Below are 25,618 nucleotides of genomic sequence, written 5' to 3' on the forward strand. Positions count from 1 at the left end.
CCGGTACTCGCCCCTTTCAGGAAGCGGTTCTCCTCCTCCGTGTTGTTGTGGAGCTCTGAGGACCCGATCCCAGAGGACCCGGAGGACCCGGTACTAACGGGAGGACCCGGTACAAACGCGAGGACCCGGTACTAACGGGCGGACCCGGTACCAACGGGGCTGATCCGCTCTGAACCCGGAGGACCCGGAGGACCCGGTACTAATAGTCTAACGTGGACTTAATATCTGCTGACCCGAGCCCGGAGGACCCGGTACGAACGGGTCGGTCTAACTGGGACTCGATACCGCTGACCCGATCTGACCCGGAGGACCCACTACTAACGGCCAACGTGGACTCGATATCTGCTTTTGATCAGGTGTGTTGTGGGATCTGGGAACACCTGCCGAGCCGAGCCGAGTATATTAGTTACCAGTAAAGTTACCAGTATATCTACAAGTATAGTTACCAACATAGTTACCTTGTACTGGATATTAATATTGACTTGTTAATGCTGGATATTGATAGAGTGTATGTGTTTGTGTGTGTGTTTGTGTGCGTGTGCGTGTGTGTGTGTGCTACTATAGTATGCAAGGTGGGGGTCACATGGGTCTGCGCCTGGGGTCCTAGGATCGTTTTGGGGCCTCAGCTGAACGATCACATGACCTCAGTTCTTGAGAATCCCCAGCATGCCTCTCTTGTGTGTGTGTGTGTGTGTGTGTGTGTGTGTGTGTGTGTGTGTGTGTGTGTGTGTGTGTGTGTGTGTGTGTGTGTGTGTGTGATCCTGAACTGTAGGACCAATCACATCACTAGAAAGATCTGAAGACATCTTATGATTTCCAGTTCAAATGATCAGATTAGTTCCATGATGAGAAGGAGGTGGGAGGAGGTCATGAGGCGAGTGTCCTCAGCCCTCTGAGAGTAGAGGATAGACCAGGACTGGGTACCGCTAGACTCGCTAGGGTCGACTAACTTAACTAGGGTAGACTATCTTAACTAGGGTAGACTAACTTAGCAGGATCTTTGAACCAGACCAGAGCCTTTGTTACCTTCGACCCTCTGACCCCCAGATGGTGGGCAGAGGTTCAATGTGACCTTGACCCCCTGACCCCCAGACGGTGACCTTTGACCCTCTGACCCCCAGACGGCTGTCCCATGGCGGGCTATGACGAGGACCTCCTTAGGAACCCCTTCTACCGGGAGCTGGAGCGGAGCCGGCCGGACCTCTGCAGCCGTGTCGCCCAGGTCAACGGGGTGGTGAGTCCCTCATTATCACATTATCCCATTATCCTAACACATTATCATTAAACACGTTATCACATTAACACACATGCATTATCACACAGACATTATCACACACACATTTTCACACAACCCATCAATACCTCCTATTGATGGGTTCTACTTCCTGTTGATGGGTTCTACTTCCTGTCCTGTAGGTTCTGGTTCCGTGTTCCGGCAGCGTGTCGCTCAGCACGGACGCGGCCCCACGGTTTGACCGCTACGTTCTACTTCCTGTGGAGGACGGCTTCAAGACCGCCGATGGAAGCGTAGGTCTGCTGTCTCGACCCTAACCCTGACTAACGCTAACTTACTTACAATGACTCACTAACCCTAACCTTGACTCACCCTATCTAACTAACGAACCCTGACCCTATCCAGCTAACTAACCCTAGCTAACAAACCCCGATCAACCCTGACTAACTAACTATCCATGACTAACTAACCCTAGCTCTAGCTAACCCTAACTTACTAACCTTTACAACTAACTCATCCTAACTAACTAACCCTGACCCTTACTAACTAACTAACCCTAACTATCAAACCCTCACTAACTAACCCTCACTAACTAACTAACTAACTTACCCTAACTAACTAACCCTGACCCTTACTAACTAACCCTAACAATTTAACCCTGACCAGCTCACTAACTAACCCTAACTAACCCTGACTTATTAACCCTAACTAACTAACCAACCCAGACCCTAACTAACCCTGACCCTAACTAACTAACTAACCCTCACCCTAACCCTAACTAACTTACCTTGACCCTTATCCTAACTTTCTAACCCTGACCATAACCCTAACTAACTGACCCTAACCCTAACTAACTAACTAACCCTGATCCTAATCCTAACTTACTGACCCTTACACTAACTAGCTAACCCTTACCCTAACTAACTGACACTAACCCTGACCCTGACCCTTACTAACTAACCCGGACCCTAACCGTATGTCTGCTGACCTAACCCCCTGCTCTACTGTGTGTGTGTGTGTGTGTGTGTGTGTGTGTGTGTGTGTGTGTGTGTGTGTGTGTGTGTGTGTGTGTGTGTGTGTGTGGATGTTTTATTTTTGTGTAGGACGTGTGTATCCGTGACCAGCGTGTTGTCCTGGGGATCGAACCCGCGGTGTCGGTGGCCATCTTGTTTGAGGAGACGTTCTACAATGACCGCGAGCAGAGCTTCAGCCTGCTGTGTCTGGCCGGACCGCTGGACCCCAAGCAGGACCCGGACCCGGGGCGGGACCCAGGGCCGGACCGGACCCCCTACAGCCTCCGGACCCCCGAGGACGCCCGTAACTTCCTGGGACATCCAACCCTCAAACTAGACCGCCTCATCGCAGCCTTCAGTCTGGGTTTCAAGGACCAGGAGGGGAGGGGTCTACAGCACCACCTGGTAGGACTCACTATCACCAGGACTAACTAACACCAGACCACCCCCTGGTAGGACTCACTGTCACCAGGACTAACTAACACCAGACCACCCCCTGGTAGGACTCACTGTCACCAGGACTAACTAACACCAGACCACCCCCCAGTAGGACTCACTATCACCAGGACTAACTAACACCAGACCACCCCCCAGTAGGACTCACTATCACCAGGACTAACCAACACCAGACCACCACCCGGTAGGACTCACTATCACCAGGACTAACTACGATCCAATACGATAATACTTTATTGTCAGAACAAGTCTTAAATTTGTCTTGCATCCTAAGCAGCTTTAGTTACAAACATCACAGACAAGACGTCAGGACAGGACATCAAAAACAGGACATCAAGACAGGACCCACAATTAAAATAAAATACATTAATTCATCATGATATTACAGCAACAACATTTAAGGCCCATCAGCGTGCATTCGTTCTGGGATTTAGTGCCTGGTTCAGTTCTAGGATTGACTGTTGAACAAAAGAGTGCTTCAGTCTAACCTTTTTGAATGTTGGAACCCTATATCTCCGGTTAGATGGTAGTTTATTATACTCGACTCAGCGTTTAGGACGTGGTTGGGGTTGGAGGAAACGTTTTTAGCCAACCTCAGTATGTTTTTTATGGTAGGCTGATTCCTAAAGTTTCTGGAGTGGTTGACCTACTATCTTTAAGCAGATTTTCAATTAGTGGAGCATTTTTGATTTTTAAGAAGCAGACAAAGTCTTGTGCCTTGTGGTGTTACAGTACTGTAAAACACTCATAATCGCGGCTACAAAAAATAATAAAGAATTGGTTGACTTGCTCTGAAAGATCTGAGTCGGCGGAGTAACCAGATTCTTTGTTTAGTTTTATTGCAAATTTTGGCAATGTGGTCTTTCCATGAAGCTGATGGTCTATGGTTACCCCCAAGTACAGTTTCTAAATGAGGACAACTGCTTGATTCTTTTCTTGATGGATTACAAGAGAAACGGAATGCCAAACACAATCTCCTCAGTTTTCTTGGTGTTTATCAGAAGTGCATTATTGTCAGTCCACTCAACCAGCTTGTTCACGCCAAGTTGGTGAACAATTATAAATTGTTTTGCTGTGTCTGTACGACAATCATCTTTGTAGAACGTAAAAAGCATAGCTGAACTCACACAACCCTAGGGGGCTCCAACATTGGTTGTAATGGCAGATGAAAGGGGTTTGTTTACCTTTACAAACTGTGCTCAGTTGGTGAGAAATGAAGCTTACCAATGTATTAGGTATGGATTCAGTACCTGCTGGACCATTTTTGCTACCAGAATATCTGCTTGAATGGTATTGAAGGCTTATGAAAAATCTAAAAAAAAGTGCTCCTGCATAGGTCTTGGGTTTGTCTAAATGTTTTGAAATAATATGAACTAAAGAGGCAACAGCGTCTTCAGTGCCACAGCCCTGTTTATAGGCAAATTTATATGAGTCAAGGTTATTGTCTGTGGTACAGATGAAATGTCGGCGCAGAATTCTTTCTAAAGATTTCATAATTACTGAAGGAGGCGCTATGGATCTGAAATCCTTATATTCCTTTGAACATGGAATCTTGGGCAAAGGTTTAACATGTGAGGTTTTCCATGACAGCGGGACATTGTGTGTGTCAACAGAAGCTTGAAATGTGTTGCCTCACTGGAGACAGATGGGTTGCATAGTTCCTCAACAGAAAGGCGTTGCATCCATCCGGCCCAGCATCTTTCTTTGTGGTTGTACACTGAAATGTTTTCCTAACATCTTCCACAGTGATGACAATTCTGTCAGACGCAGCCGGTATAACAGTTTTAAGAATTTCTTTGGACTTGACAGGATTATCTAGAGATTCAAATCTAGCAAAGAAAGTTTTAAATTTGTTGGCAGAAGCATCTTCATTATCTGTTACTGTGGATTTAGATGCAGATGACATTCCTGTCATTGATTTCATTGTGTCCCACACCTGTTTTGAGTTATTATTTCTCTAAGCATCTTCTAGACGCTGTCTGTGTGCCAGTTTTGCTTCCCTTAATCTTATTTTCAGTTATTTTTCTGTCTGTTTAAGTCCTCGAGAATCTTTCTTTTTGAACGTCACTATCCTTGTGTTTGTTACATTTTATGTCCTTAGTTACATATGATTTATTGTTGTAATCTATTTTAATCTCCTTGCTGGGGACAACCAATTGAAGACAAAAGTCAATATAATCATTTGTAACTAGTTGTTTCATTAAGTGAACCCTCCTGAAACGTGTCCCAGTCTGTCAGTTAAAAAAATGGTTACAGTTGTTCTTTATGTTCATTTGTCCATGTCCTCTTTTTGGGTTCACTTCTCTTGAGTTAAGGCTTGTACACTGGAATCATGTGCACAACATTATGATCCGAAATCAATATGGATGGCTTACACTTGGATGCATAAGCGCCTTTGAGGTTTACAAAGCATTTGTCCAAGATATTGTCTTTTCTGGTTTTGTCTTTAATATACTGTTAGCATCCAAACGACACTAATTCAAATCCCGAGCACTATTTCCGGTGTGTCAGGGTAATTGAGTTCTAATTCATGAACACAGTCTGATATTGTTCCAGCTGCCAGTGACACTTTGCCGCTGGGAGGCACGTATACAACCAGAATTCTCCAGGCAAATAAAAAGGTCTTTACAACAAAGAGAGTTTCCACATTGGGGTCACAGGACCCCAGGACTAACTAACCCCAGACCACCATCTGGTAGGACACACTATCACCAGGACTAACTAACCCCAGACCACCATCTGGTAGGACACACTATCACCAGGACTAACTAACCCCAGACCACCATCTGGTAGGACACACTATCACCAGGACTAACTAACCCCAGACCACCATCTGGTAGGACACACTATCACCAGGACTAACTAACACCACCACCTGGTAGGACTCAGTATCACCGGGACTAACTAACACCACCACCTGGTTGGACTCACTATCACTAGAACAGGACTAATTAACACCACATGTTAAGACTCACTATCACTTGGACTAACTATGTGTTCCAAAGATGTGTGTGCGAGATCATAACAAGCTAGCTACATTATCGCATGGTCTTAGCCTAGTTTAGTATCGTAGCATTAAGGGTTCCCATTCTCCTTCCTAGGATGCAGTGAACGCTCTTTACAACAAATGTCTCCAGTGTCTGTTGAGAGACCCTCGCCTGGTGAGTCGTCAGTCATCCCCTTAGTCCCCTCCCTCCTCTTTAGTCTCCTCCCCTCCTTGTTAGTCTCCTCCCCTCCCTGTGAGTCTCCTCCCCTCCTTGTTAGTAACCTCCTCGTTAGTCTCCTCCCCTCCTTACTCCCCTCCCCTCCTCGTTAGTCTCCTCCCCTCCTCGTTAGTCCCCCTCTTAGTCTCCTCCCCTCCTCGTTAGTCCCCTCCTCGTTAGTCCCCTCCCCATCTTGTTAGTCTCCTCCTCGTTAGTCTCCTCCTCTCCTCGTTAGTCCCCTCCCCTTCTCGTTAGTCTCCTCCTCGTTAGTCTCCTCCCCTCCTCGTTAGTCCCCTCCCACAGTAATCTTCCTCTCCTGTCTTCTAGAAGCTCCTGTCCCGGCAGGAGGCCCGGATGAGGCTCATCAAGCAGGCGCTGGAGGTTTGTCTGTTGAACATCCTCGTGTCCATGTCTCTTCCTGTCCGTCCACTGAATGTGTCCCCTGTCCTCTCGCTAGATCTACCTCCATCATGGTATAATGTGTCCCCTGTCCTCTCTCTAGATCCACCTCCATCATGGTATAATGTGTCCCCTGTCCTCTCTCTAGATCCACCTCCATCATGGTATAATGTGTCCCCTGTCCTCTCTCTAGATCCACCTCCATCATGGTATAATGTGTTCCCTGTCCTCTCTAGATCTACCTCCATCATGGTATAATGTGTTCCCTGTCCTCTCTCTAGATCTACCTCCATCATGGTATAATGTGTTCCCTGTCCTCTCTAGATCCACCTCCATCATGGTATAATGTGTCCCCTGTCCTCTCTCTAGATCCACCTCCATCATGGTATAATGTGTCCCCTGTCCTCTCTCTAGATCCACCTCCATCATGGTATAATGTGTTCCCTGTCCTCTCTAGATCCACCTCCATCATGGTATAATGTGTTCCCGGTCCTCTCTCTAGATCCACCTCCATCATGGTATAATGTGTCCCCTGTCCTCTCTCTAGATCTACCTCCATCATGGTATAATGTGTCCCCTGTCCTCTCTCTAGATCCACCTCCATCATGGTATAATGTGTTCCCTGTCCTCTCTAGATCTACCTCCATCCTGGTATAATGTGTCCCCTGTCCTCTCTCTAGATTTACCTCCATCATGGTATCCATGAGTTGCTCTTTAAGTTCATGGGGAGTCTTGAGGCCAGCCAGGTAGTGTATTGTCCAATGTCTCCCTAGTTATCGTGTGTGTGTGTGTGTGTGTGTGTGTGTGTGTGTGTGTGTGTGTGTGTGTGTGTGTGTGTGTGTGTGTGTGTGTGTGTGTGTGTGTATATCATTCAGATTGATTGAGTATCTCAGTCAATGTTTACTTACAAATGGTGTCTCATAGTGTGTGTGTGTTGTGTGCGCAGGATGCAACGTTCAACAAGACCACCAGGGCCCTGCAGGACCTTCAGCCGGCCGACCTGGGGATGAAAACTGAGCTCAGGTCAGTTCACTAGAGGTCACCCAGAGGTCAGCTCACTAGAGGTCACCAAGAGGTCATCTCACTAAAGTTCACCCAGATGTCAGTTCACTAGAGGTCACCAAGAGGTCAGCTCACTAGAGCTCACCCAGCGGTCAGCTCTCTAGAGGTCACCCAGAGGTCAGTTCACTAGAGGTCACCCAGAGGTAAGCTCACTAGAGGTCACCAAGAGGTCAGTTCACTAGAGGTCACCCAGAGGTAAGCTCTCTAGAGGTCACCCAGAGGTCAGGTCACTAGAGGTCACCCAGAGGTAAGCTCTCTAGAGGTCACCAAGAGGTCAGTTCACAGAGGTCACCCAGAGGGAAGCTCAGTCGACCAATGGTTTCCGACCTTCTGCTGCCAGTGACCCCCAACTCCTCCCATTTCGGGTTAAATGTATTGTGGTTATGCTAGTGGTTATGTTTATGCTAGTGGTTGTGTTTGTCCACAGCAACGACCTGAGTCGAGCCAAGAGACAGCTGAGCCAGCTGAACTTGTCCACCTCGCCCCTTCTCAAACTGCTCTGTCTTCAAGGAGTCATCATGACCGTGCTGCAAACCCCCAACCACACAGGTACACATGCACACACACACACACACACACACACACACACACACACACACACACACACACACACACACACACACACACTTAAAGGATGTCGCACTTCGCTACACCTCTTGGCGGTTAGCCTATTCTGCTGCCCTGTGCTCACTCACTAAATAACCCTCAACCAAGAATTAGTCAGGTCTGACTGGTTATTGAAGAGTGAAGAGGACAGAGGGTCTACTGTAGGTCTGACTGGTGATCAGTGGAGAGGACACAGGTTGTACTTTAGGCCTGGTTATCAGTGGAGAGGACAGAGGTTCTACTGTAGGTCTGACTGGTGATCAATGGAGAGGACACAGGTTGTACTTTAGGCCTGGTTATCAGTGGAGAGGACAGAGGTTCTACTGTAGGCCTGGTTATCAGTGGAGAGGACAGAGGTTCTACTGTAGGCCTGGTTGTCAGTGGAGAGGACAGAGGTTCTGCTGTAGGCCTGGTTATCAGTGGAGAGGACAGAGGTTCTACTGTAGGCCTGGTTATCAGTGGAGAGGACAGAGGTTCTACTGTAGGCCTTGTTAACAGTAGAGAGGACAGAAGTTCTACTGTAGGTCTGACTGGTTATCAGTGGCAGTACTTGTAATGATGAGGCAGTACTTGTAGTAATGAGGAAGTACTTGTAATGATGAGGCAGCACTTGTAGTAATGAGGCAGTACTTGTAGTGATGAGGCAGTACCCTATTTTCCGCACTATAAGGCGCACTCAAAAGCCGGTAATTTTCTCAAAAAACGACAGTGCGCCTTATAATCCGGAGCGCCTTATATATGGATCAATTCGTGTTTACAAATGAACAAAGTTGTCAGAACGCTTAATAAAGTTTGACTTTGTCTGACTGTTTTGTTGAAATTCCCTTTATGGCTGGTTCAGACCACACGACAGATATTCCTCCACTATTAGGAAGGTCACACTATACGATCACAGAGCCAGGAAATCGGGCGGAAGACTGGCCACACTACAAGATTCGAGGGTGCGATGCTCTACTTTGTATCATTCACGTTTGCAAGATATTTAAAAAATCTAAGGTTTGGAACTGCGTAATTGTGTTTTACTTTTTTGTCATAAAGGTTCCAGTTTTATATCTGCTAAATGCAGCAACTCGTCCTCACAGTTGCATCTAGTGGATGCATAACGCATCCCCAGTCAAACGTTTGACTGCAGTATCTTCTATGCTATGCGCCTTATAATCCGGTGCGCCCTATTTATGAAAAAAATTCTAAAATAGGTTATTCATTGAAGGTGCGCCTTATAATCCGGTGCGCGTTATAGTGCGGGAAATACGGTACTTGTAGTGAAGAGGCAGTACTTGTAATGATGAGGCAGTATTTAATGTTAAGTCTCTTAGTTATAGTATGGTCATTTATATATATAGTATGGTCATGTATAGTTAATTATAGTATGGTCATGTATAGTTATAGTGTGGTCATGTATAGTTATAGTGTGGTAATGTGATTAAAATAGGGTTAGCCTATTCTGCTGCCCTGTGCTCACTCACTAAATAACCCTCAACCAGGAATTAGTCAGGTCTGACTGGTTATTGAAGAGTGAAGAGGACAGAGGGTCTACTGTAGGTCTGACTGGTTATCAGTGGCAGTACTTGTAGTAATGAGGAAGTACTTGTAATGATGAGGCAGCACTTGTAGTAATCAGGCAGTACTTGTAGCGAAGAGGCAGTACTTGTAGTGATGAGGCAGTACTTGTAGTGAAGAGGCAGTACTTGTAGTGATGAGGCAGTACTTGTAGTGAAGAGGCAGTACTTGTAGTGAAGAGGCAGTACTTGTAGTGATGAGGCAGTACTTGTAGTGAAGAGGCAGTACTTGTAATGATGAGGCAGTATTTAATTTAAAGTCATAGTTAACTCGCGACTAATCACACTTTTTTTTTCTATTCTAAATATCCCTTGATTTCGTGTTGCTAGCCTTTTAGTGAGATCAGAGAGTGTTGAGAAGGACAGCAACAAGAGAGACCCGCAGTGGTAGGCCTATTGTGAAACATCAATAGCCCAGGCTTTTATTTGTTTCAATCACTGAATTTCGAACAAAACTCTTGGTCAGCAAAGATGGGAAATACTTTAACATTTATTATTTAAACCAGTATGAATATTCCTACCGTACGTAGGTCTATACACATTACCAGGCTATTGAATAATGCCTACACACACACACACACACACACGCACACGCATACACACACACACACACACACACACACACACACACACACACACACACACACACACACACACACACACACACACACACAACACACTCGGTGGCGGATTGGTAATCGGGAGAGTCGGGAGAATTCCCGGTGGGCCGTTAAGGTTTCGGGGCTGTTGGGTTGATTACTGCGGGATAACAATGTTGCGTTTATAAAAGTTCCTTGAAGCGCCGTCCGGCAGCCTGAGCTGTGCGCCAAACCTCTCACTCAATCAACAGACGCAACGTCGCAACCAAGTCGATTTTGTCTAGAGGGTAGTAACTGAGCTGCCCCTCACGAAGTGGTACAGCCCAGGTGGGCCTTGTACTGCGATTGGTCAGAAAGATGTAACAGCATTGAACTCTCGTGCAGGCTGTAACGGAGTCACACACACACACGCACACACACACACACACACACACACACACACACACACACACACACACACACACACACACACACACACACACCGATTTGGAAATCGGTCCCTTATGACATCAGAGGTGGCCGTGTCCACCTAGATGTGTGACGGATAGATGAGCAACGTTTGCTACAGTCCACTGGGTAGGCTGGCAGACTGATCTATCCACCACAGATCTAGGTGGACACGCCCACCTGTGATGTCATAAGGGACAGATTTCCAAAACGGCTTGTAACGGCTAATCAGCCCACACCTGGTGGCATGTCATGGGACCTTTTAAGGAGTTTTTCATCCGCTCCGTATCCGTGCTTGCCCCAACAAGTTCATGCGGCGTGCTTGTTGTTTTGTTTCCAGTCTATTATGTTGTTGTAGTTTTTCTAACAAGACTTGTTGTTGCTAGACAGCAGGTGAAAAAACGACAACGTTTGCCAAGCCAAAAGAGCGCTAAATGAAATGAACACCGTTAAAATTGGTTTGCTTGAACGCCGTTAATAACGCGTTAAACTGACAGCACTAATAGTTAGATATAGTATAGTCATGTATAGTTAGTTATAGTATGGCCATGTATAGTTAGTTATGGTCATGTAGAATTATAGTGTGGTCATGTATAGTTATAGCGTGGCCATGTATAGTAATAGTATGGTCATGTATAGTTGAAGTGTGGTCATGTATAGTTGTAGTGTGGTCATGTATAGTTGTAGTGTGGTCATGTATAGTTAGTTATAGTTAGTGATGTTAAGTCTCTCTTACAGTCAACATGGAGGCGGTAGACACTGACCAGCTGCTCTCAACCGTCCTCTTCCTCCTCCTCAGGACAGACATCCCTAACTGGTAGGCCCCGACCTCTGACCTCTGAACCCTCATAATAACCCTGACCCTCGTTTTAGTTCAAGATTGTGACTGAGCTGGAAGAGGTTCAATGTAAGAGCTTGAATATCAGTTTGTGTGACTGTGTGTGTGTGTGTGACCTGTGTGTGTGTGACTGTATGTGTGCACGCGTGTGTGTGCTCCGTAGGGTGTCTAACCTGAGCTACATCAAGAGCTTCAGTGTGTGTGTGTGTGGGGGGGAGGAGCTCAGTTTTTGCCTCAGCACTTTCATGGCGGCCGTGGAGTTCATCAGCCTGGGGAGACTCAGCCACGCAGCACGGGTAGGAGCTCACCGACCCACTCACTCACTCACTCACCCACCCACTCACTCACTCACACACTCACCCACTCACCCACTCACCCACTCACTCACTCACACACTCACCCACTCACTCACTCACTCACACACTCACCCACTCACTCACTCACACACTCACCCACTCACTCACTCACACACTCACCCACTCACCCACTCACCCACTCACTCACTCACACACTCACCCACTCACTCACTCACTCACACACTCACTCACTCACCCACTCACTCACCCACTCACCCACTCACTCACTCACTCACCCACTCACTCACTCACTCACCCACTCACCCACTCACTCACCCACTCACCCACTCACTCACTCACTCACTCACTCACTCACACACTCACCCACTCACCCACTCACTCACTCACCCACTCACCCACTCACTCACTCACTCACTCACTCACTCACACACTCACCCACTCACCCACTCACCCACTCACTCACTCACACACTCACTCACTCACTCACTCACCCACTCACCCACTCACCCACTCACTCACTCACTCACTCACCCACTCACTCACTCACTCACTCACTCACTCACTCACCCACTCACCCACTGACTCACTCACTCACTCAACACGATGTGTTGAAGCTGTGAGTTCAGGACTGAACTGGTTCCAGCTGGTCTCGTTGTGTCCACAGGTTCCAGGGCAGCCTGACAGCGCCCTGTTCAGCACCCAGACCCCCGTGGACCTCCTGCTGCAGGTGACCCCCTCACTGACCCCCTCACTGACCCCCTCACTGACCCCCCCACTGACCCCCTCACTGACCCCCTCACTGACCCCCTCACTGACCCCCCCCACTGACCCCCCCCACTGACCCCCTCACTGACCCCCACACTGACCCCCCCACTGAGACCCCCTCACAATGGAGTGACGTGTTTGTGTGTGTGTGTGTGTGTGTGTGTGTGTGTTTGTGTGTGCGTGTGTATATATAGCACATCGCGCAGGGCGAGGAGGAGGATGTGCGGAGGATTCTCCGTAGTGATGAAGATCTGAGGACGTGTCATCCTCTCTGCTCCTGTCAACTCTGTGACTTCCAGCTGCCCGGGTAATCTCTCTCTCTCTCTCTCTCTCTCTCTTTCTCTTTCTCTTTCTCTCTCTCTCTCTCTCTCTCTCTCTCTCTCTCTCTCTCTCTCTCTCTCTCTCTCTCTCTCTCTCTCTCTCTCTCTCTCTCTCTCTCTCCTATATAGATAAATACATATATTGTGTGTGTATCTTATTGTAGGCGTGTGAGCGACCCGTCTGTAGTGACCTCTCGCTCCAGGGGCGAGCAAGGCCACACCCCCCTCCACGTAGCCGCCCTGTGTGGTGAGTCACTTCCTGTCCTCCATGAGCCGTGGTTAATGTGTTTGTTTGTGTGTGTGTTCATTTGTATGGTAATGTGTGTGTTTGTTCATTTTTGTGTGTTTGTGTCAGGTCAAGCAATGCTGATCGACTTCCTGGTCCTCTGTGGGTCAGAGGTCAACGCCACGGATCTCCATGGCCACACCCCCCTCCACCTGGCCTGCCGCCGGGGTCACCAGGGGGTCACGGTCAGACCACGCCTGAGAGAGAGAGAGAGAGAGAGAGAGAGAGAGAGAGAGAGAGAGAGAGAGAGAGAGAGAGAGAGAGAGATGAGAGAGAGAGAGAGAGAGAGAGAGAGAGAGAGAGAGAGAGAGAGAGAGAGAGAGAGAGCATGTGAAGGTGTCTCTCTAATGTGATTCACAACATTAGAGAGAATAAAAGTATAATCATTCCAAACTAATGAATGGTTGGAGGATGTCTTATTTATTAAGACAGCAACACAACTAGCCTAGAATGCTGCAAGACTTGTTCCACCAAATAACAATATAATAAAATCATAAAAAATTATTAATAAATATAATAAAATAATTAATAATATTAATTAAAAAATATATATAATATCAGTGTAGTACTGCCGTAGAATTATTGGCCAATTAATATTGGCCAATTAACTAATATTTTGTTAACTATGAAGTTATTATGAACACCAACATTATTAAAGGACAATTCCGGTATTTTGAACATTGAGCCCCCTTTCTGGTTTGTCTAGGATGAAATAGAGTGGTTTACACCGAAATTTTGAATATTGGCCCTGTCTCGGGTATTTGACTCATTACGGAAAGGGGGGCTGATTGTAGTCTTTTAGCTTCATTCTTTCCCTTCTGTTGAGACGGAGAACCGAGCAAAAAGACTACAGCCAGCCCCCCTTTCTGTTTTGGTCAACGAGCAATGAGTCTTCCAACCGAAATCAATGGATTTAAAAATGCCAAATGAAACACAACAGGAACTGTATTTCGCTACAATACTTGATTTGGAACATCAACGAACACGACTAAAACAAACCTTTAGGGTTGTTTTAAGGAAAGGTTTGTGAATGCCCATAGGCCAGCCATTGTGAAGCAGGCAGGGGCGATTCCATATGAGCCAAATACCCGACACAGGACCAATAGTCAAAATTTCGGTGTCAACCACTCTATTTCATCCTAGACAAACCAGAAAGGGGGCTCAATGTTCAAAATACCGGAATTGTCCATTAAGGTACTAACATCATTATCATACAAACACCCTCATCCTCAAACATCATCATTATCAATCACCATCATCATCATCATCATCATCATCATCATCAAACACCCTCTTCATCAAACCCTATCATCACCAAACATCCTCATCATCAAACATCCTCATCGTCATCAAAAACCATCATCATCAAACACCCTCATCATCAAACACCATAATCATCATCAAACACCCTCATCCATCAAACACTATCATCATCATCATCAAACACAATCATCATCATCAAACCCCATCATCAACAAACCACAACCAACACTCGCAACAGTGTTACGGCTAAGCGTTGGAGATCAGACTAAGCACTAAGCGCTCTTCTCCCAGACGTTAACTTGTCTCACTCTTCTCCCAGACGTTAACTTGTCTCACTCTTCTCCCAGACGTTAACTTGTCTCACTCTTCGCCCAGACGTTAACTTGTCTCACTCCTCTCTCCGCTCATCCACCACTCTGTACAGTTTGTCAACACTAGACTCACTGCTGCCTTTGTCCTTTAATATCAAACTTTTCATCACTGGTCTAAATAAATATATACGGTTATTAATATATAATAAGGTCATTATATATGATATATTATGATATTAGTATAATAAGTACTGAAGCACTTTGAGATCTAGTGGAGGTGTGTAGTGAGGTTTGGAGTGGAAATGTGTTAATGAGGTGTGTGTTAGTGGTGGTGTATACTGGAGGTGTGTGTTGGTGTGTGTCTCTCTACTAGAGGTGTGTTTAGTGAGGTATGTGTCTCTCCAGTGTGTAAGTGAGGTGTGTACTGGAGGTGTGTGTCACTGTGTAGTGAGATCTGTGTGAGTGGAGGTGTGTGTTAGTGTGTGGTGAGGTGTGTGTCTCTCTCCAGTTTGTTAGTGGAGTTGTGTACTGGAGGTGTGTGGGGAGGTGTGTGTCTCTCTCCAGTGTGTTAGTGGAGTTGTGTACTGGAGGTGTGTGGTGAGGTGTGTGTCTCTCTCTCCAGTGTGTTAGTGGCGGTGTGTACTGGAGGTGTGTGTTAGTGTGTGGTGAGGTGTGTGTCTCTCTCTCCAGTGTGTTAGTGGAGTTGTGTACTGGAGGTGTGTGTTAGTGTGTGGTGAGGTGTGTGTCTCTCTCCAGTGTGTTAGTGGCGGTGTGTACTGGAGGTGTGTGTTAGTGTGTGGTGAGGTGTGTGTCTCTCTCCAGCGTGTTAGTGGAATTGTGTACTGGAGGTGTGTGTTAGTGTGTGGTGAGGTGTGTGTCTCTCTCCAGTGTGTTAGTGGCGGTGTTAACTGGAGGTGTGTGTTATTGTGTGGTGAGGTGTGTGTCTCTCTCAACAGTGTGTTAGTGGCGATGTGTACTGGAGGTGTGTGTTATTGTGTAGTGAGGTGTGTGTCTTTCTCTCTAGCTCCTCCTCCTCCACTACAAGGCCAACCCTGAGGCGCAGGACGACTGTGGGAACACCCCTCTGCACCTGGCGTGCACACACGGCCACGAGGACGTAGGGCACAAACACACACACATGGTCGCACACACACACACACGGTCGCACGCACGCACGCACGTCTTTATAGTACATGAAACATGATTATATGTGTATAAATACATGTCTTTATATTACATGATACATGATTATATGTGTACAAATACATGTCTTTATATTACATGATACATGATTATATGTGTACAAATACATGTCTTTATGTTACATGATACATGATTATATGTGTACAAATACATGTCTTTATATTACATGATACATGCAGTGACGTGCAGTCAGGGGAGGCAGGTGAGGCAGAGCCTCACCTGTCATCATGAAAAGAAAAAACGAATTATGATAAAATTAAAATAATATTATATATTGGTGTTTGTCTACTGATCTGTGGTCTAAATGTAAATAATATACGATTCCAATAATTTAAATCATTTTTATTATCAAAATCGCTGAATTTTCCTTTTTCCTGAGGGGAAATACGCGAGCTGAGTCCGGCTGAGGCAGCGAGCAGTGCTGCCTCACTGAGAATTGAGCAATCCCTCACAAACTGGGTAGAGCGCATGCGCTCAACCCACGCAGCAAGTCTAAATATGCTGATCTGACATAAAACCGCGCTGAAAAAGCATGAAATGAGGCAGCCAGTACCTCTGCCTCACTGAGGGGGGCGTATGCCTGAGCCCACAGTGTTTACAGGATGCTTCCGTTCTTCTTTTAAGCAGTCAAGTGAACTACATCAGTTTGTTTATTTAAAAAAAAACATTTCTGATTGCAAACATGGAAGATAATGATTCAAGGCCGGTACTATATAACAATTGGGTTCATATATTTGTAAATCTGACTCTGAGAAAGTCAGTGCCTCACCAGCCACGGACCTCACCGCACGTCTCTGGATACATGATTATATGTAAAAAAATAATAATACATTTTATTTATAGTGCCCTTGTCATCCGAAGATCTCAACGGGCTACAGGTTAAAAAAACAAAGAGAATAAAATCATCTAATTTTGGGGAAAGCGAAATAAAAACAAGATAAGCAGACATGTATAATTACATGTCTTTATAGTACATGATACATGATCATAAGTGTACAAATACATGTCTTTATGGTACATGATACATGATTATATGTGTGCACGCACGCACGCATGCTCCCCCCTGGCCACGTAGCTCACGGTAACCATAGTGACCAGGGGTGTGTGTCAGTGTGTGAAGGCGCTGGTGGCTCACGGTAACCATAGTGACCAGGGGTGTGTGTCAGTGTGTGAAGGCGCTGGTGGCTCACGATGACCATAGTGACCAGGGGTGTGTGTCAGTGTGTGAAGGCGCTGGTGGCTCACGGTAACCATAGTGACCAGGGGTGTGTGTCAGTGTGTGAAGGCGCTGGTGGCTCACGGTAACTATAGTGACCAGGGGTGTGTGTCAGTGTGTGAAGGCGCTGGTGTACTTCGAGGTGCGGGCGGTACGCCTGGACGTGACCAATGGCCGCGGTGACACGGCGCTGCACCTGGCCACCCGCTGGGGCTACCTGGGCGTGGTCGGGGTGCTGATGGAGAACGGGGCGCGGCCCGGCCTGCTCAACCACAGGAGGGAGACCGCCCTCAGCCTCGCCCTCAACACCAAGGTCACATGACACAGCATCACATGACCCAGCATCACATGATACAGCATCACATGACACAGCATAACATGACACAGCATCACGTGACACAGCCTCACAGCATCACATGACACAGCATCACATGACAGCCTCACATGACACAGCATCACATGACACAGCATCACATGGCACAGCATCACATGACACAGCATCAAATGACCCAGCATCACATGACACAGCATCACATGACAGCATCACATGACACAGCATCACATGACACAGCATTACTTGACACAGCATCACGTGACACAGCCTCACAGCATCACATGACACAGCATCACATGACACAGCATCACATGGCACAGCATCACATGACATAGCATCCCGTGACACAGCCTCACAGCATCACATGACACAGCATCACATGACCCAGCATCACATGGCACAGCATCACATGACACAGCATCACATGGCACAGCATCACATGACACAGCATCACATGACACAGCCACACATGACACAGCCTCACATGACACAGCATCACATGACACGGCCTCACGGTATCACATGACACAGCATCACTTGACACAGCCTCATAGCATCACATGACCCAGCATTACATGACACAGCATCACATGACACAGCATCACATGACACAGCATCACATGACACAGCATTACATGACACAGCCTCACTCACTGAGGAGAGCTGGTTCAGTTGGTCCAACCGCATGTGTTGGTGTGTGCTGGTGGTCAAACAGCGCGCGTGTGTATGTGCATGTGTTGGTTTGTGCGTTGTATGTGTGTATGTGCGTGTGTCTTTGTGTGTGTGTGTGTGTGTCTTGGTGTATGTGTGTTTGTCTATGTGTGTGCAAGGTGTGTATGTATTTGACTCTGTGTGTGTGTGTGTGTGTGTGTGTGTCTCTGTGTGCGTGTTTGTGTGTGTGTGTAGGTTGTAGCTCTGCTGGAGTCGCCCCAAAAACTGTCTGGACTGCGGGGGCGAAATGTGAGTCACCTGACGCACCTTATCTGTATTGATGCTATATAGTACATGATACATGATTATATGTGTACAAATACATGTCTTTATAGTACATGATACATGATTATATGTTTACAAATATATGCCTTTATGGTACATGATGCATGTGAATAAATGCATGTCTTTATGGTAGATGATGTGTATACTGGTACGTATCAGTTACTTCAGTACATATTTGTGTAATACGTGTTGCTTGCTCAGTCCCCAGGCAGCTGGACTCGTACTCCAGACAGCAGCGGTAGCCGTAGTGCTAGCGGTAGCCGTAGTGCTAGCGGTAGCCGTAGTGCTAGCGATAGCGTCCTCTCTCTAACCTCTGACCCCAGACCAGACCCTCACCCTGTCCGTCACCGAGAGGTAAGCCCCGCCCAACACACAAGCTCCTCCCCTTTTTGGATAGCATTCTCATCATGTGACTCTGTGTGATTGACAGGAAGTGTTTGTCTGATTGACAGGTGGAGAAGCTGTTGCGTGCTGTGGCTGATGGTGATCTGGAGATGGTGAGACGTCTGTCTGTCTGCATGTCTGTCTTCATGTCTGTCTGTCTGTCAGGTAGCGGTATAATATGTATGCCTGTGTTTGTGTAGGTGCGCTACCTGTTGGAGTGGGAGGAGGAAGATGAGGGGAGGGGCCAGCCCCCTCCAAGCCCCCCCCTCTGCCACCCGTTGTGCCAATGTCCAGCCTGCACCCCCAACACACACAAGGTACACTCCTGCTGCTACACACTCACTACACAACCCATCCCTACACAACCTACACTTCACCACACAACCTGCACACAACCACACAACCTACACACCACCACACAACCTACACATCACCACACAACCTACACAACCTACACATCACTACACAACCTACACTTCACCACACAACCTACACACCACCACACAACCTACACATCACCACACAACCTACACAACCTACACATCAGTACACAACCTACACTTCACCACACAACCTACACATCACCACACAACCTACACATCAGTACACAACCTACACATCAGTACACAACCTACACTTCACCACACAACCTACACATCACCACACAACCTACACATCAGTACACAACCTACACACCACCACACAACCTACACATCACCACACAACCTACACATCACCACACAACCTACACATCACTACACAACCTACACATCAGTACACAACCTACACAACTTACACATCACTATACAACCTACACAACCTACGCATCACTACACAACCTACACTACCTACACATCACCACACAACCTACACATCACCACACAACCTACCCATCACCACACAACCTACACACCACCACACAACCTACACATCAGTACACAACCTACACATCACCACACAACCTGCACATCACTACACAACGTACACGTCACTACACATCACCACACAACCTACACAACCTGCACAACTTTCACATCACTATACAACCTACACATCACTACACAACGTACACATCACTACACAACGTACAACGAGACTACATTAGTGTAATCTTAACCACATCGTGTGTGCCAGGCTCCCAGCATGCATTGCGGCGGTGTGTGGGTGAACAGCGCCAACGCCGACGGCTTCTCCCCGCTCCACGTGGCCTCCCTGCACGGCCACGCCACCCTGGTCCGCCTCCTGGCCCGCCACGGGGCGGAGCTTAACGCACGCACCACCCAGCTGGCCACGCCCCTTCACCTGGCCTCCCAGAACCAACACACACAGGTACCTGCTACTAACTAGGACTAACTAGGACTAGAACTAGAGGAGTCTTTTCTAACTACAACTAGAGGAGTCTCTACTCACTAGAACTAGTAGAGTCTGTGTTTGTCCAGTGGTTTGAACTGGAGACCATCAGCCCTCTTATGATAAAGAGTGTGTGTGCGTGTGTGTGTGTGTGTGTGTGTGTGTTGTCAGGTTGTGCGTCTGTTGCTAGAGGGCGGGGCTAAGCTGAATAAGAAGGATCACTATGGCAACACTCCTCTGATCAACACCTGCATGAGAGGACACCTGGACATCGCCCAGATCCTGCTGGAGGTGGTAGTCTCTCTCTCTCTCTCTCTCTCTTTCTTTCTTTCTTTCTTTCTTTCTTTCTTTCTCTCTCTCTCTCTCTCTCTCTCTCTCTCTCTCTCTCTCTCTCTCTCTCTCTCTCTCTCTCTCTCTCTCTCTCTCTCTCTCTCTCTCTCTCTCTCTCTCACTCTCTCTCTCTTTATCTGTAGTAACTAAGTCTCACTCACTCACTCACTCACTCTCTCTCTTTATCTGTAGTAACTAAGACTCACTCACTCACTCTCTCTCTTTATCTGTAGTAACTAAGACTCACTCACTCACTCACTCACTCTCTCTCTTTATCTGTAGTAACTATGTCTTACTCACTCATTCATTCACTCACTCACTCACTCTCACGCTCTCTCTTTACCTGTAGTAACTAAGTCTCTCACTGTCTCTGTCTCTTTATCTGTAGTAACTAAGTCTCTCTCTGTCTCTCTCTCTTTATCCGTAGTAACTAAGTCTCTCTGTCTCTCTCTCTCTCTTTATCTGTAGAAACTACGTCTCTCTCTCTCTCTCTCTCTCTCTCTCACTCTTTCTTTATCTGTAGTAACTAAGTCTCTCTCTGTCTCTCTCTCTCTCTCTCTCTCTGTCTCTGTAGTAACCTTGTGTCTCTCTCCCCAGAGCGGGGCTTGGGTGAATGTGGAGAACGCTCAGGGCAGCTCAGCGCTGCATGAGGCAGTGCGCGGAGGTCACCTGGGATTGGTGGAGCTGCTGCTGGGGGGCGGGGCCTCAGCCCACCTGAGGAACCGCCAGCACAAGACCCCGCTAGACTCCGCCCTCCAGCTGGGAGGCAAGGTGGGCATCAAACCTGTGACCTCTTACCTGTGACCCACGTATAGTAGTGTATATAGTATAGTATATGTAGTAGGGGTGTACGGTATAAAAGGTATAGAAAGTACACCGGTGTGAATTTGCGCTACGCTATGGATTTTGACGTTACCGTGTGACGGTAGACAGTTTTGTGTGCAACGCGTAACAACTACATTTTCATGTAAAAAATTGAGACGAAACGTAGTTCCTTTTTCAATTCGGCGCAACATTACTTTTCCCAGGGACAGATTTGACAGTGATACTGCCTTCTCAAGGTGCGTTGATACCAAGCGCTACGGGGCGACACAAGTCCATACAAAGTCACCTAGACGCGAATCGGGCAAATTTGTCGCTAGAAAAAACCTGTGACAAGATTTGATTTGTGAAATATTTTATTCTTTGCCGCGACATTTGCGTGATGACAGCCAATCAGCGTTCACTCCCTGAGTGACGTAACCGGCCAACCGTGCAGTCCGGAGTGAACTGCAGCATGGAGGAGAAAGTGATTTTTATCGTTTGTGACTCCCGGAGCTCTATATATAATTGTATATAATATTATATTATATTATATTATATATAATATCGAGCCAAAAAGCTGTGTGCGCCTCCGGATGGCCGTAGCGGGGGGAGCTCTCGTGGGGATTGGGCTTTGCGGGATTTGTTGTAGTTACCAGCGTTGCTGTGGTTACAGGTCTTGTGTGTTCCAACGGTTTATTAGCGGTGGTATCTAATAAATCGCTGTCCAATCAATACTTCATTCACTGCCTCTTCTGTGGTCATTACAATATTATGAATAGACTGCGTTGGGTTCTCTGACGTCTCTCCCTCTTCCACAACAGGTAGAGATGCAATGTTGCCTATCTCGGCTATGGTTGAGAATAAATTAGCATGAAGCACCGTTGGCTGGCAAAAAGATGTGGCGCGACAAATTCGCCTGATAAAACTTGCGCAGCGACGGATTATGATTTGTCGCGCGACAAAACTTGGGCGACAACGCGAAACAGGCGACAAATGTGTCTTTTGGTGTGAACGCAGCATCAGGCAGTATGCTATTGCGCAATAGTCCCTTCACAAGCTCAAAATGTAGTAGTATTTGTAGTATTTGTAGTAAGTAGTTTCCTCTTTTTCAGAACACTGAGATCGTTCGCGTTCTGCAGAAAGCGTCCGGACTCTCGGCAGATGAAGAGCCAATCAAACTTCTCTCTGTGCCCAGAGGCATTCTGGGTAAGGGGCGGTTGACACCTTTTATGTTTGATGGTTCAGACAGATATTAAAGAGACACAATTCAACTCTCAGCTCACTCCTTAGTAATAACTTTGTTCACTCTTAGCTCACTCCTTTGTCCAACGGCTGAAACAAGATGGCCGACGGCGCCAACAGGAAGTCTGCAGGTCTGTTTTTAAACCATAACCCTTTACACACCCTTGGGGTGTAAAGTGTATCCCCCTGATGGTGTAAAGTGTTCCCCCCCTGGTTGTGTAAAGTGTTGCCCCCTGGTGGTGTAAAGTGTTTCCCCGTGGTGGTTTAAAGTGTTTCCCCGTTTTGGTGTTGCCCCCTGGTGGTGTAAAGTGTTTCCCCTCATGGTGTAAACTGTTTCCCCCTGGTGGTGTAAACTGCTTTCAGTTGGAGGCTGAAGGTTTCTTTATTTCCTTCAGGGTGGAGGCGGTAAGAAGAGAGTCTCTGGGCCGCAGCAAGGTGCTACCAACACAGCTAACGCATGCTAACACCCACCGCTAATCTAAAAACCTCCGCTAAGCTAACTTAGACCACGACAATAAAACTCATCTCTACGCTAACACACACTGCCGTTCTACCAGCCAGTGCTACGCTAACACACACTGCCGTTCTACCAGCCAGTGCTACGCTAACACACACTGCCGTTCTACCAGCCAGTGCTACGCTAACACACACTGCCGTTCTACCAGCCAGTGCTACGCTAACACACACTGCCGTTCTACCAGCCAGTGCTACGCTAACACACACTGCCGTTCTACCAGCCAGTGCTACGCTAACACACACTGCCGTTCTACCAGCCAGTGCTACGCTAACACACACTGCCGTTCTACCAGCCAGTGCTACGCTAACACACACTGCCGTTCTACCAGCCAGTGCTACGCTAACACACACTGCCGTTCTACCAGCCAGTGCTACGCTAACACACACTGCCGTTCTACCAGCCAGTGCCACGCTAACACACACTGCCGTTCTACCAGCCAGTGCTACGCTAACACACACTGCCGTTCTACCAGCCAGTGCTACGCTAACACACACTGCCGTTCTACCAGCCAGTGCTACGCTAACACACACTGCCGTTCTACCACCCAGTGCCATGTGGCTAGTGTGAGCTATGCTTGGTTCCTGAAGTGTTGCTGTGCTCCGCAGGGCCCTCAGGGGGGCCGCCGGCTGACCAGGAGGGAGACGGTGGGGGGCGTGGTTCCGCTCGGACCCTCAGAGTCCAGGGCGAGAACACGGCCCCTGGGTCGTTCCGTGACCCTGGATCCCCCTGGGCCACAAGGGCCGGACCCCCAGGACCCGCCCGGGACCCAGGTGGACCCCATACCTGCACCCCTGGGGGGAGACGAGAGCCGTGGCCCTGTGGACCCCCCCGCCCCCCTCCAGCCCCCCGCCTCAGACTCTCACACCCAACCGCCCTGTCTCCGTGAGACCTCCGGTACCACTCCTAACCCCACCTCCCCCGCCTCCACCTCCACCACCCACACTGCCAACCCCTCCTCCAGCTCCAACCCAATCCCTACCCCCACCCCCGCTCACACTCCCACCCCAACCTCCATCTCCTCCACCACCTCCTCCACCTCCTCCAACTCCTCCACCTCCTCCACCTCCCCCATCACCTCCACCCCCACCACCTCCACCCCCTCCACCTCCCCCATCACCATCACCACCTCCACCACTACCTCCACCACCACCTCCACCACCTCCCCCTCCACCACCTCCTCCTCCACCACCACCACCTCCTCCCCCATCACCACCTCCACCTCCCCCACCCCCGCCACCTCTGACTCCCCCACCACCACCTCCACCTCCCCTGGTCCCTCTGCTGGTCCAGCCACTGCCGGACTCCAGACTGAAGGCTCCGTGTGCCAGGGGTCTACACCACCCCCATGCGTGTGCCATGACCCCCATGACCCCTGTACGCTGACGATGACATCAACCCCGTCAGCGCCCTGACTGGCCCCTTGGGCCCGGACCAGTCTCTCCTCCCACTCCCTCCCTCCCTCCCTCCCTCCCTCCCTCCCTCCCTCCCTCCCTCCCCCTTCCCTCCCATGTTGCCTCCAGACTGCTGGAGGCTCCTCATGCACTTTTCCAGTGGCAACATTAAAAGGGATGGACCCCCTCTGCTGGGTCCAGACCCTACTGGGTCCTGACCGCGTGGTCCAGACCCCAGACCGGGCCTAGAGCACATGCTGGAGCAGGTCCGCGTTTAGATCTGACTGCAGTAGCTGCTGTAGTTAGTTGTTAGTTAGTTAGTTAGTGAGTTAGTTGGGGTCCCAGCTGCTCTTGGTTTTTAGTTATTTAATGAAAGAGTTTTGCCTTTTTAGTGGATGATGTAGGTTGGAGGTTTTAATGTGACCTGTCACTTTCACACTGTCTCTTAACGAGGAAACTCATTAAGAAACGAGCAAATTAAAGCCTGAATCTTATTTGTAATCCTAAAATCTGCAGATGTAGCCGAAAGTGGATTTCAGATAACAATAAGATTATTATCTGAACAGATAATAATAAGTGAATTCAGCGTTCTGACCTAAGTGCGAACGGCTTCGCTACTCAAGAGTTGAGGCTCATTAAGGTGTTTTAGACCTTTTTTAAAGTTGCTGCATAATTATCACAGGTCGCCTTCATTATTTTCTTAACACAATTTGTATTTGCTGCGGAGTGCGTTCAATTGAAGTCGCTGCCAAATGTTTGTCTGCATTATAATTCACGGATCTGGGAATTAAAGTTCATGATTTGGTTGAGCTGCTTTCCTCTGTCTCTAACTGCCAATCACACGGGAGTCTCTCTATGTGTCTCTCTCTTGCTCTCTCTCTCTGTGTCTCTCTCTCTGTCTCTCTCTGTTTCTCTCTCTCACTCTCTGCATCTCTCTCTCTCTCTCTGTCTCTCTCTGTCTCTCTCTGTTTCTCTGTCTCTGTTTCTCTCCCTGTCTCTCTCTCTCACTCTCTCTCTCTGCCTCTCTCTCTCTGTCTGTGTGTGTGTGTGTGTGTGTGTGTGTGTGTGTGTGTGTGTGTGTGTGTGTGTGTGTGTGTGTGTGTGTGTGTGTGTGTGTGGTTGCCTATAGTCACTCACTCACACTCTCTCTCAGACTGTGTAAGAGAGAGATTG

At 47.9% G+C, this 25,618-nt stretch overlaps 1 protein-coding gene across 2 annotated transcripts; it reads left to right on the plus strand.

Moving 5' to 3' along the window:
* On the plus strand, positions 1-25,450 carry ankrd27 (ankyrin repeat domain 27 (VPS9 domain)). Of its 2 annotated transcripts, XM_079742923.1 has the most exons (28): positions 1-356; positions 1,122-1,234; positions 1,417-1,527; positions 2,338-2,652; positions 5,805-5,864; positions 6,234-6,287; positions 6,986-7,051; positions 7,252-7,328; positions 7,795-7,916; positions 11,317-11,395; positions 11,580-11,712; positions 12,398-12,460; positions 12,693-12,805; positions 12,983-13,065; positions 13,174-13,289; positions 15,703-15,795; positions 17,213-17,410; positions 18,338-18,391; positions 18,629-18,781; positions 18,880-18,924; positions 19,012-19,128; positions 19,946-20,140; positions 20,333-20,452; positions 21,089-21,262; positions 22,408-22,501; positions 22,608-22,668; positions 22,933-22,972; positions 23,660-25,450. In XM_079742923.1, the coding sequence occupies exons 2-28, from the start codon at positions 1,133-1,135 to the stop codon at positions 24,464-24,466; spliced, it is 3,645 nt and encodes a 1,214-aa protein (XP_079599049.1). In that variant the 5' UTR covers positions 1-356; positions 1,122-1,132; the 3' UTR covers positions 24,467-25,450. The 2 variants fall into 2 exon arrangements, with proteins under 2 accessions (XP_079599049.1, XP_079599050.1); XM_079742924.1 differs by lacking the exon at positions 22,933-22,972 and having other exon boundaries at positions 23,660-23,810.
* The last annotated feature ends 168 nt before the right edge of the window (positions 25,451-25,618 follow it).

This window comes from Pollachius pollachius, assembly GCF_949987615.1.
Source record: "Pollachius pollachius genome assembly, chromosome: 9".
Classification (NCBI taxonomy): Eukaryota; Metazoa; Chordata; class Actinopteri; order Gadiformes; family Gadidae; genus Pollachius; species Pollachius pollachius.

Excerpts from the sequence above, each read along its gene's own strand:
- ankrd27 (XM_079742923.1), top strand. The coding sequence starts at position 1,133 with ATGGCGGGCTATGACGAGGACCTCCTTAGGAACCCCTTCTACCGGGAG. Across the intron at positions 6,288-6,985 it reads TCATCAAGCAGGCGCTGGAG|ATTTACCTCCATCATGGTAT; the intron begins GTTTGTCTGTTG and ends TCCTCTCTCTAG. Across the intron at positions 18,392-18,628 it reads CTGGACTGCGGGGGCGAAAT|TCCCCAGGCAGCTGGACTCG; the intron begins GTGAGTCACCTG and ends TTGCTTGCTCAG.